General features: G+C 34.6%; 1 protein-coding gene across 3 annotated transcripts in view; it reads right to left on the bottom strand.

The window, feature by feature from the left end:
* The window catches only part of dnmt3bb.1 (DNA (cytosine-5-)-methyltransferase 3 beta, duplicate b.1), a 49,488-nt gene that overhangs the window by 12,027 nt on the left and 24,210 nt on the right, over positions 1-13,251 (bottom strand). For all 3 annotated transcript variants that reach the window (XM_067370664.1, XM_067370665.1, XM_067370666.1), the window contains 6 exons: positions 11,472-11,579; positions 10,725-10,866; positions 6,638-6,778; positions 5,189-5,233; positions 1,072-1,151; positions 307-419 (listed from right to left, as the gene is read on the bottom strand). In XM_067370664.1, coding sequence (XP_067226765.1) covers positions 307-419; positions 1,072-1,151; positions 5,189-5,233; positions 6,638-6,778; positions 10,725-10,866; positions 11,472-11,579 — 629 coding nt within the window. The remainder of the gene's footprint in view (positions 1-306; positions 420-1,071; positions 1,152-5,188; positions 5,234-6,637; positions 6,779-10,724; positions 10,867-11,471; positions 11,580-13,251) is intronic.

Below are 13,251 nucleotides of genomic sequence, written 5' to 3'. Positions count from 1 at the left end.
GGCCCCTGATGTGGCAACACTTAGGTTGTGATGAAGGTGTACTTACTAAATTGTATGAAAATTGACAGTTTGTGGCTAATGGTAAATAAATGATACACTTCTCCCTTAAAGAAAGTCAATATGCTGAGTAAGAAAAGAAGACAAACATCTGAACGGTTCAGAGATTATGGGAGGGAGGGGGGTGGTTGGAGCGGTTATGGAAGTGAAGTGTGACAAAATGCCATGGCGCTGGTGGAATGAAATGCGAGATTGAGTGAGAGATTACGGGACAAAAATAAATGTTTGTGAGAAGCATGAGTTTCGTACCTGCAGCAGTTGGCGTTTCCACAGAGCAGCACCTCTCTGCCGCCACAGCACACGGTGCAGTACGACTGGTAGCCATCATCATCGTACATGTAGGAGATCTCTAAATAAACATCCTGACATATTCACAAATAAAAACATGTGTAAATAACTTAAATAGCTAAGCGTTTTATGAACCAGAGTCCCTGTTTGAAGCAACACTCTAAAAAAGGCTGGGTTAAATATGGACAAACACAAGGATTGGGTTGTTTTCAACCAGCCATTTGGATTTATTTTTTTTAGCCAGCAATATATTAATATAGTAAAAGGCATGTTTTTGCTCACCCCCAAATAGGGGCACATTTGTGGGGTATTTTAAGCTGAAACTTGACCAGACCAGAGACTTATATTACATCTTGTGAAAGAGGGCATAATAGGTGCCCTTTAACCCAACCTGCTGGGTTTGTCCGTATTTAACCCAACTTGGGTTGTTTTTAACCTAGCATTTTTTAGAGTGAATTTATCGTGTTGCTGCAAATAGAGTGTAATAGGATAATTCAGCGATGATGGAAATGATCTATGCTGAAATCCATATATCCATGGCACTTCCTTTGTCCCCTTAAGGTAATCGATAGATACAACACTGGTGTCCAGGTGTAAGGATCGAGTGCTGTGGTTTGACACGTTTATGAGCAATCGTGTCAGCACGTGTTAGAGAACCATGTTCCCAGACTCTCGAGTTGTGTTATGTTCCGTTTTGAGAATGTGGAGAATAAGGTCAACTCTCACCTTGCATGTTAGGCAAAGGCCTCCTTCAAACAGCGGGTGGAAGGTCGCCACTCTCGTCTTTCCACAAGAGAGGCAAAACTCTGAAACAGATAAGCAAACATATTGGTAGGAGTTATTCTTGGAACCTAGTTTGCTTCCTAATCTAGTTGTTTGTACAAGACCTGGTATTGTATATTGCGAATATTGTTAGCTCTTTTACAAACTGATATGCTTTAGCTCCTCTTTTGTAAGTCACTTTAGATAAAAGCATCTGCTAAATGCATAAATGTAAACTGTATACCATAGTTTGTTATCGCTTTCCTGCAAATGTATGTTTATGGATAGAGCTGTGATGAAGGGCTTGACATTAACTTTTTTGCTCACCAGCCACTGTGGCTAGAGGATTTCCAAAGTTACTAGCCACTCAGCATTTTCACTGGTCACAATTCTGACATCGATACCATGGGGAAAAACTGCCACATAGATATTTTTAATGTTATCTCATTATTTGGCAGCAGATATATTAAGCTGTTGTCACTTTAAGACTTGATGCATGGATCCATTATACATTATTACGTTCACTTACAGGTGCCATTGAACGTTTTTTTTTTTTACAAGATGTAATAGAAGTCTAAGGTGTCTCCTGAATGTGTCTGTGAAGTTTCAGCTCAAAATACCCCATAGATTTTTTTTAACTGCCTATTTTGAGGCATCATTAGAAATGTGCCGATTCAGGCTGCGGCCCCTTTAATTGCTCGCGCTCTCCGCCCCCTCCCGAGCTCTCGACTCTATCATTGCATAAACAAAGTTCACACAGCTAATATAACCCTCAAAATGGATCTTTACAAAGTGTTCGTCATGCATGCTGCATGCATACATCGGATTATGTGAGTATTGTATTTATTTGGATGTTTACATTTGATTCTGAATGAGTTTGAGGCTATGCTCCGTGGCTAATGGCTAACACTACACTGTTGGAGAGATTTATAAAGAATGAAGTTGTTTAATGCATTATACAGACTGCAAGTGTTTAAAAATTAAAATAGCGACAGCTCTTGTCTCCGTGAATACAGTAAGAAAAAAATGGTAACTTTAACCACATTTAACAGTACATTAGCAACATGCTAACGCAACATTTAGAAAGACAGTTAACAAATATCACTAAAAATATCATGTTATCATGGATCATGTCAGTTATTATTGCTCCATCTGCCATTTTTCGCTATTGTTCTTGCTTGCTTACCTAGTCTGATGATTCAGCTGTGCACAGATCCAGAAGTTCTGCCCTTGTCTAATGCCTTGAACATTGGCTGGCATATGCAAATATTGGGGGCGTACATATTAATGTTCTCAACTGTTGCGTAACAGTCGGTGTTATGTTGGGATTCGCCTGTTCTTTGAAGGTCTTTTTAAACAAATGAGATTTATATAAGAAGGAGGAAACAATGGAGTTTGAGACTCACTGTATGTCATTTCCATGTACTGAACTCTTGTTATTTAACTATGCCAAGGTAAATTCAGTTTTTAATTCTAGGGCATCTTTAAAACATAACTGACTGTGTTTATGTAAATACTCACCAAGGCATTTTGACATTATTTTGTGTGTATTTGAATGTTTAAGCAGAATAAGCAGCAAAAAGAACTCAATTTAGTAATGAGAGGTGGCTTTATGTGTGGCCACTTTCGGTGTGAGCACAAAATCTGGAATGAGTAAAATTATGCACAATACACACAATCCCACACCGAAATTCAAACCCTGTAACACCAGCAATATTCAACCAGAGCAAATGAAACGAGTGAGTGAGGGGAGGCGGGTTTGTGTGCTCGCTGTCGGAGAGATGAGAGCGAGAGAGCGCAGCTGGTGTCGTGTTAGTCTGCGGAAAATTAATAGGAAGAATTTCAGATAATTTGGAAGCATTTCAGATATTTCAATATTGATATGGTTTGAAAAAATAAACATTTCTGACAACACTACATTATACTTAGTTTATTATTTCAGATGCTTTTTTAAAAGACTACGAATAAAAAAAATGTATATATTATAATTCAACATGCCAAAGTGGCTAGTGGGAGTGACTCTGTTACACTCCACTGCTGAAATCCACCCACATTTGGTGGGCTGGCGGATGTTAATGTCAAGCCCTGATTATAACTTTATATTTTCCAGCTATTACTCCAAATTAAAAACCTAGTAATTTTTTGAATTATTTACAAATGATACTTATTTTCAAGTTATGGCTAATATGGCTGGTAAATGGCTATTACAATTGTATTCTATTTTGTCTAAAAAAAAAAAAAAAAAAACATTAGACCCTAAAAACTAAAATCTGTCATTTTAAAAGCTGCAAATGAATGTAGTCATCACAACATTATAATGTGCAGTACCAATGATGAATTTGTATTTGGATATTGATTGGCTAAATATTAAATTACACAGTGTTGTAATGATCTAATGTAAAATGATCTGTGTTTTTAAAAGTTTACTTTAAGTGAGTGACAGATGACAAAAGGAAATCTAAATGTAAAAATAGAGGAAATTAGCATAAACAATTAAATATCCAATATCGACTGATATCGATAAATAAATATATATATACACTGTACTGTGCAAAAGTCTTAGGCACGTTAGTATTTTCACCCCAAAAAAATTGTTTTGAGCTAGTTATTTATATCTTTTCCTGTAGTGTGTCAGTAGGAAATATCAGTTTACATGTCTAAACATTCCTTTTGCCATTAATTGTAATAATCCAGTGAGATTTTTGTATGCACAGTGAGTCTGACAACAGCCAGTGCTCCACACAGAGATCTGATCTCCCCATCATCAAGTTTGTCTGGGATTATATGAAGAAAAAACTGAGACAGAAGACGACTAAATCCAGAAGAACTGCGGCAACATCTCCAATACACTTGAAAAAAACTTCCTGCAAAGCTACAGTACTGTGAAAAGTTTTAGGCACTAGTGTAAAAATGCTGTAAAGTGAGAATGCTTTCAAAAATTATGTCATAAATAGATTTTATTTATCAATTAACTTCTATTAACTAAATCAAATCACTATTTGGTGTGACCACCCTTTGCATTTAAAACAGCTTTTGTCGAGGTACACTTGCGCATCATTTTTTAGGTAGCTTTACAGGAAAGTTTCTTCAAGCGTATTGGAGACGTTGCCGCAGTTCTTCTGGATTAAGTCTGTCTCAGTTTTTTTCTGTTTCTTCATGTAATCCCAGACAGATTTGATGACAGTGAGATACGATCTCCATGTGGAGCATACCAGCTGTTGTCATAAAATCCTGGCTTAAAATCCATTTATTTGGGGGTGAAAACACTAACGTGCGTAAGACTTTTGCACAGTACTGTGTGTATATATATATATATATATATATATATATATATATATATATATATATATATATATATATATATATATATATATATATATATATATATATATATATATGATATTAGCCAATAACCAATATGGTACTGATATGCTGTGCATCACTAAGAAAAAAGAAAAATATAAACATTTTTTTGGCACATGAAATACATTTGCTAAAAACAAAATGTATTATTTTTGTGGTGAAGCCAGTAAAAATGTTTCCAGAACAAGTAAAAATTAACACCATCGGTGCTCAGGCCCTAAAAAAAGAACCTATCCTTACCGTTGAAACCTTGTATTGTAAGTTGCTCATTATGCTCTAGATTTAAGTACTGTTATGTGGTAGTTGTATTTTTTGGCCTTTGTAGAATGTTTTTTTTTTTCCTTACATGATAACACAGTGGAGAGAAGGCAGGAAATAACTGACAGAGGAGAAGAGAATCAGAAAAGGACCTTAGGATTAAAACTCAACTGCAGCAGTGTATGTCAGAGCGCTGCCCACAAGGCCATGGCTTCAATGCTGTTTGGAGCCGTTCACACAGAACACATTTTTGCATTTGACTGCACTTCTTTTCCATTGTTTTCTATGTAAACATGCACTAGATGGACGTGTTTGTCCACTGCATTTGTGTCTTTTTCAGTGTCTTGAACATGATACAGCATTTCAAAAAGTTGCTTTTTTTTAAAGCAAAAATGTGTTCTTTGTGAATAGATCCTTGTGTGATTTAATTGGGTGAATGCAGGGTTGCAGCACTACACACCTTCTATACTTCTGTGATTCTTCAAAACTTCATTGACCATTTGTTCTGAAAGCAGATGAAATGACAGTCATGAGCAACAAGTAGGAAATTCAAACACATAAGAGTTAAATCTCAATGATGTCTTGTTCACATTAAGGCTAATGCTACTAAATTAAGTATAAAATATCTATTTAGTTTGCTACAAAATCTATGCACACAAAGCCCAATACTATATTTGAATTATTTACATGCCTGAATCAGTTGTTCAGAATTTCAATTAATAAAAAAGATACATATTATTTTGACTGTTACTGTTAATATTGTCACACTGCAATTTGGCTATTTAGACATCAATTCATTATCTGTATCATTTAAAGGGTTAGTTTACTAAACCATGAAAAATATATATATTTATTTAATTATATGAATTAATATTTAATAAATTAGAAATAAATAATTTTAAAATAAATGAAAAATAAACCTCTAAATTAAACAGACTTACTTTAGATGGTAACTTCTTGATTCTCTAATCATTTTACAGTATTTTTCACAAATAAAGAAATTGTTTGAAAAAATATGAATAAAAAGGAAGTAAACACTGTAACCAACAGAGCACTCAGTAATCTGGCAAGTTTGTGCACACTGGGAATCATATTTTTTCAAATAAAGACAAGGTAACACTAATTCTACACATTGAACATTTCCTAAATATGACATAGCAACTGGATATAGCATATCATAGTTTAAATTCAAGGGTTTAAAGTTTGTCGATCATGCGTCTCCAGTGAATCTGAATCCTGTCAGTATTGAGTTCACACGGACTGATTGTCAGGCACAGAGTAACACATTCATGCATGCTACAAATGCACACTTCAGAATATCTGACAGCTAAATTTGACTAAGTCTGCAAAGTTTGTGAAATTAAATGTTTATTATTAGATATTCAAATATTTGTTTAAATTAAATAATTGCGTATTTGCTGAAACAGTAAATGAGAAAAGATTATAGTGTTTACCCTTCTGTAACTAATAATATAAAAGCAAATGTCATTATACTTTTTCGTATACAGTTTACTTTCTCTGTGTAACAGTGAAATAGTTAAACGGATAACAAATGTAAATGGAGAATGGAAGAGCTGTATGCTCAGGTGCTGCCTTTCCCAGCGCCATCAAAATAAAAGTCCCGCTTCGAACACATCGGCCAAACAGAATAAATTAGCAGCCAATGCGATATTTAAAAAATGCCAAGTATCGGCCGATATATTATTATTATTATTTTTGTTTTTAAATATCTTCACCTGTGTTCTGAAGATTAAGACTTATGGGGTGAGTAAATTATGACAGAAATGTCATTTTTGGGTGAACTAACAAAAATTTTTGGGTGAAGTAACAAAAAGTTTAACCACATTTGGAGTGCAGGAATCGGTTGTCACCCATGAACATGAATAGTATCCTTAGTGTGAGCTCTAACCTCTGCTGTAGACGTCCTCAGTGCCAGGTTTGGCCTTACAGAGGCTGAGTCGAGCTCTCTTAGCAGAGGGGGGGAACTCCGGAGGGCTGGAGTCCAGCAGCACTGAGCTCTCTGAGGCCATGGGGAAAACACAATACTCAGCTGGAAGAGACACAAGTACACTAATATTACAATCAAACATGCGCACACATGCACTGTGAATAATGACACTTATATTTCATAGATCATAGATGTATTGTGAGAACTACTTCAGCATCTAGTAAGTAATTATCAAGAATGATCATATCACTACAGCATTACTTCATAAAATAAATAAGACACTTTATATATATATACACACACACACACACAGGTGCTGGTCATATAATTAGAATATCATCAAAATTTATCAAGATTTATTTCACTAATTCCATTCAAAAAGTGAAACTTGTATATTATATTCATTCATTACACACAGACTGATATATTTCAAATGTTTATTTCTTTTAATTTTGATGATTATAACTGACAACTAAGGAAAATTCAAATTAGAATATTGTGAAAAGGTTCAATATTGAAGACACCTGTTGCCACACTCTAATCAGCTAATTAACTCAAAACACCTGGAAAGGCCTTTAAATGGTCTCTCAGTCTAGTTCTGTAGGCTACACAATCATGGGGAAGACTGCTGACTTGACAGTTGTCCAAAAGACGGCCATTGACACCTTGCACAAGGAGGGCAAGACACAAAAAGTCAAAGACAAAGAGCTCTGTGTCCAAGCACATTAATAGAGGGGCGAAGGGAAGGAAAAGATGTGGTAGAAAAAAGTGTACAAGCAATAGGGATAACCACACCCTGGAGAGGATTGTTAAAAAAAAACCCATTCAAGGTCGACGCAGCCGTATACCAGGAAGTTTTAGAGCACTTCATGCTCCCTGCTGCTGACCAAATTTATGGAGATGCAGATTTCATTTTCCAACAGGACACAGTGCCAAAGCTACCAGTACCTGGTTTAAGGACCATGGTATCCCTGTTCTTAATTGGCCAGCAAACTCGTCTGACCTTAACCCCATAGAAAATCTATGGGGTATTGTGAAGAGGAAGATGCGATATGCCAGACCCAACAATGCAGAAGAGCTGAAGGCCACTATCAGAGCAACCTGGGCTCTCATAACACCTGAGCTAACATTCTGAGATATGAATTTGGGATTTTCCTTAGTTGTCAGTTATATTTCAAATGTTTATTTCTTTTAATTTTGATGATTATATCAGTCTGTGTGTAATGAATGAATATAATATACAAGTTTCACTTTTTGAACGGAATTAGTGAAATAAATCAACTTTTTGATGATATTCTAATTATATGATGCAATTAATCACATGATTGCCATGAGTTAACTCATGAATAATCGCAACTTAATCGCACATTTTTATCTGTAATCTTTAAATTTTTTTCCTGTACCAAAACATTGAAAGCTTAGCCGAACAGTTGATAATAGCTGTACAGGGCGGGCTTTTATTTCTCATCTCCATAAATATATCTAGTAGGAGAGCTAATGCAAGGGCTAGAAATTAATTGGGGTTATCCAATTTGCTGAAACCTCCTCATTGTCGTGGACAGCACAGTTCATGGTTGCATAGCAATGACAGATGCCAAGTGCTTAGGAAACAGAAAATGCGTGCTGCATTAATAAAATTAGTTCTGTTAAAATGAATTTACGTTCATGCGTTATTAACACGTTAATTTTGACAGCCCTTATATATATATATATATATATTATATATATATAAATCGTAATTGCTCTGAAAATAATGTCACAGCACAAAAAAAAAACTAATCTTAAAATAAGTTTAATTTTCCTTAACCAAAATATATATTTTTCCTTTTCATTTTGTGGTAAATTATGATAAAGACATTGAGAAATTGACCAAGATAAATACAGCCATTAACATGCAGACAGACAGCTGTTAGTCTCTTACAAACCACATCTGTAATCGCTGTGGCAAAAAGCCAGCAGTCTATAAATTGTAAAGTAATTAGATAGGCTATTTCCTCTTTCTAATTCCACAGTAAGACCACAATACCAAAGACTGCTTGCTCATCTCAGCAGTGGTTCAGAAACATTTTCAGTGTCTTGATGGTAAACTCAAATACATCTAAATACCCTTAGTTTTATGGCCCAGAATTGACTACATGAAAACACAATGGCACAATTTCCAAAAATTATAGATATGTGTATAGATATGTTATACATTTTAACCAGAATGTTTAAGAAAGATACTAAAGGACCTGATAGACTCATTGTTTAAATGAGATGAGACAAGACACACTAAACCTTGCAAACAAATGACTGCACCAGCTCAACTTCTTTTGTGGGTCTCTGACAGGGACCTTGAATGTTGCCTTTGGTTAATGTAATGTCAATGAGCAGAAATGTAAGACATTTTAAACTGTACATATAAATATGCTTGGGAGGGCTTATGCATGTAAAGGAGTCACTGAACTATTACTCAGTTTTTCACAGATTACATTTTAATTTACTTTACAGCGAGATTTCCACAGAATCTGAACACCATTTGAACACAATCAGTTGTTAGAAATGCACCAAAGTCACCTGATTTCAGCAGTTTGGCATTTTGATATGTGATCCAAATCACTGATTTGAAACAAAAGATTCGTAAAGCTGTGTTTTGAATTCACCCATCACTAGATATTGTTGAAAAGTTGTTATTTTTTTAAAAAATTTTTGGTGCACAAAAAGTATTCTCGTTGCTTTATATTGTTAAGGTTGAATCACTGTACTCACATGAACTGTTTTAAATATGTTTTTAATCTTAATTTGTGTTCTGAAGATGAACAAAGGTTTTACGGGTGTAGAACGACATGAGGATGAGTAATTAATGACAGAATTTTTATTTTTGGGTGGACTAACCCTTCAAACCGCAGTCTTGGAACTCAACCACAGTGTGAGACTACGAATGAATTCATAACATTCCCTTATAATAACAGCTTTAATAAGTGGAGAAAAACTTGACCAACAAGTTACATTACTTTCGTGTTGCTAACATTTTGGCAAACAAGATGGCAATGCTTGAAATTCTGCCAGTAGAAACTGATTAGTCTGTAGGGCTTTCTGTAGAAACTGCTCTAACGGTTTTAAGTGTTTTAAGGTTTTAAGACTTTGTCTTTTCATGTCTCGTGGTGATTCAGGTTACCCATTTATTTTAATATTTTGTTCACTTTGTGTATTCAGTGGCTGTAAAATGAGTATTTGTCTGAATTCCCCTTAAACCATGCTTTAAACCATTTTGGTATCTTCAAACTAATGTTAATTAGTTGACTAAGTGTGTCATTAATTGACTCATTTTGTCAGCTATTTTTTAATCTTTAGTCTTAGTCTTAGTCCTTTTTAGTTTCGATCATATTAACTTTGTTTAGTGAAGTTTAAGTTGACAATGGCTCGGTTTCACAAACAGGGCTTAGCCTAAACCAGGATTAGGCCTTAGTTCAATTAGGATATTTAAGTAGCTTTTATAAACATACACTGGAAAAAAAACATTATTGGTGTGCATCTTGGCAAAAAACAATGGCAATGACATATTTTAAGATCTGTCACTACAAGCTGCTTTCAGTTAAAACAGCTCAAACATGGATTTTAGTCTAGGACTACCTTAAGTCTTGTCTGTGAACCTGGGGTTAAATGTCAGGGCATTTTAGTCTAGTTTTAGTCAATGAAAACTTAGTCAAACTGATAATAATGATTATTTTGCACAACATTATAATGCGCAATGATTGTTGTCATTTGAGAAATGTATTTTTACATTTCATTACAATTATTGCACTTTCACCTATAAGCACAAACTCATACACATGGTTTATTTGATCTCATCTACTATACTGATGTTTTAAATGCTATTTAAAAAATACTAAATTTACAAAACATTTTTATATATACCCCCTATAGTCATAAGCCTTTGTCTGTGTCTGTGTTTGACTCTAAGCTAAGCCCTTTCACTCAAGTACTTTTTTTTTTTTAACAACTGCATAGATAAAGTGTGAGATCTGAGATGCTGTCACAGATGGCAGTCATGATGATGTGTACTCACCTGCGTTCTCTCTGGGTTTCAGGCCCTCCTGACCTTTGGGCATAAAGCCTCCATGAGCCCAGTCGAGCATGGGCTTTATCTGTTCTTCAAGACTGTCTGCCTCACACGGAGGAAAAGTCTTCTCTGCCCGTATACTAGCCACCTGAGAACACGCAGATAGCGGGAGAACAGTATGTCAGAGTAACTGTAAGAAAACAGAAACCATCCTGGAAACAAATGTCTCAGGTGGAGTAAAACCAACTATGCGCACTATGTCCAAAATAACATACATTCAGTAAGACTATCCTCCCAGTAGAAATAGAGACAAATTGCAGATATTAATCATGCTGTAGAGAGTGGGGTACAAAAACAGAGAGAGACAGAGAGAGAGAGAGAGAGGGAGAGAAAGTAAAGAACAGCCAGTCCTGTCATTCTGGTGCATGTCTGGGCTTGGATGCTTTTGTTAAGTTTGTTAGGAGGTACGATTCACAGAGAGATAATTAAGGAAGCTCTGGGGAATTCCAGACTTTCCAGATGAGTGTTTTCCCAATCTACTGTTTACCTCACACACAAAACACATGCGCACTTCAATAAGTAAAAGTAAAGTCCATGCTCTCCTCCTATATTTTGGAAGAGCAGGTGCATACTGTCTTCTAATAAATGAACTAAAGATGCTGTAAAATGCATATTTGCAGCTCATTGCCCCATAGGCAAAAATTGTTTCCAAGTGCTACAAAACAATAAACACAGACTGCTCTCTGCTCTCACCTCCAGGGCCTGGAAGATTGCTCTACGGTAGGAAGCCAATTTGGTGTAGGATGACTGGTTGAAAAACTTTGGGAAGGCTGTGATGGAATCGAGTTTGTCAGCAGACACCTGCAAAATACACATGACACCAGGGTCAGAAAGTAACCAGGGCTCAGGGCAAGCATTTGTTTGTGTGCATGTTAAGTTAATAATTTAACTGTATATGTCATACACTCTGTGTGTGTGTACATAATTAAAGTCTTTAATGTTTAATAATGTCTTTAATAGTTTTTTCAGAGCATTTAATGAATGAATTAAAGATTTAAATCTTTCTTGATTTAATTAGCACTGAATTGATTACATTTCACACACTACATGACATTCTATTCAATTCCACCATGTTTTGTTTCACAATTTCACATAAAAGCATAGACGTTCAAACTAGTGATGTCAGAGGTACTAGTACTGCAGGATCAAATCAAAACATCAATAAAACAATGTAACAATACCAGTTTTTCTACAGTATCAGTATTACCAATATGGCTTTTTTTTTTTTTTGAACTGGCAGCACGTTTTGTAGGATATGCTGTAAACAAAATATTGTGTTGAATTAATTGATTAATTTAATTTACAGTACAGTCCAAAAGTTTGGAACCACTAAGATTTTTAATGTTTTTAAAAGAAGTTTCGTCTGCTCACCAAGGCTACATTTATTTAATTAAAAATACAGTAAAAAAACAGTAATATTGTGAAATATTATTACAATTTAAAATAACTGTTTTCTATTTGAATATATTTCACAAAGTAATTTATTCCTGTGATGTCAAAGCTGAATTTTCAGCATCGTTACTCCAGTCTTCAGTGTCACATGATCCTTCAGAAATCATTCTAATATGCTGATTTGCTGCTCAATAAACATTTATGATTATTTTCAATGTTGAAAACAGTTGTGTACTTTTTTTTTTTCAGGATTCCTTGATGAATAGAAAGTTCAAAAGAACAGCATTTATCTGAAATACAAAGCTTCTGTAGCATTATACACTACCGTTCAAAAGTTTGGGGTCAGTAGGAATTTTTATTTTTATTTTTTTGAAAAGAAATTAAAGAAATGAATACTTTTATTCAGCAAGGATGCATTAAATCAATCAAAAGTGGCAGTAAAGACATTTATAATGTTACAAAAGATTGGATTTCAGATAAACACTGTTCTTTTGAACTTTCTATTCATCAAATAATCCTGAAAAAAAATATTGTACACAAATATTTTGTACAATTGTACACATTAAATGTTTCTTGAGCAGCAGATCAGCATATTAGAATGATTTCTGAAGTATCATGTGACACTGAAGACTGGAGTAATGATGCTGAAAATTCAGCTTTGCCATCACAGGAATAAATTACTTTGTGAAATATATTCAAATAGAAAACAGTTATTTTAAATTGTAATAATATTTCACAATATTACTGTTTTTACTGTATTTTTAATTAAATAAATGTAGCCTTGGTGAGCAGACAAAACTTCTTTTAAAAACATTAAAAATCTTAGTGGTTCCAAACTTTTGGACTGTACTGTATATCTTCGTTATATGTGTTCTATTGCTTTTCATTTGTTTTCTTTGTTTTTGTTACTGACTGTTTACTTGAATAATTGCTTGGAAAAAGTTTATACCATTACTTTAACATTGTTAAAGGGATAGTTCACCCAAAAATGAAAATTATCCCATGATTTACTCTCCCTCAAGCCATCCTAGGTGTATATGACTATCTTCTTTCAGACGAACACAATCCGAGATATATTTAA

Source organism: Chanodichthys erythropterus, chromosome 20 (genome assembly GCF_024489055.1).
Source record: "Chanodichthys erythropterus isolate Z2021 chromosome 20, ASM2448905v1, whole genome shotgun sequence".
NCBI lineage: Eukaryota > Metazoa > Chordata > Actinopteri > Cypriniformes > Xenocyprididae > Chanodichthys > Chanodichthys erythropterus.
The sequence above is the reverse complement of the archived record's forward strand: the minus strand, read 5'-3'. Positions and strand labels throughout refer to the sequence as shown.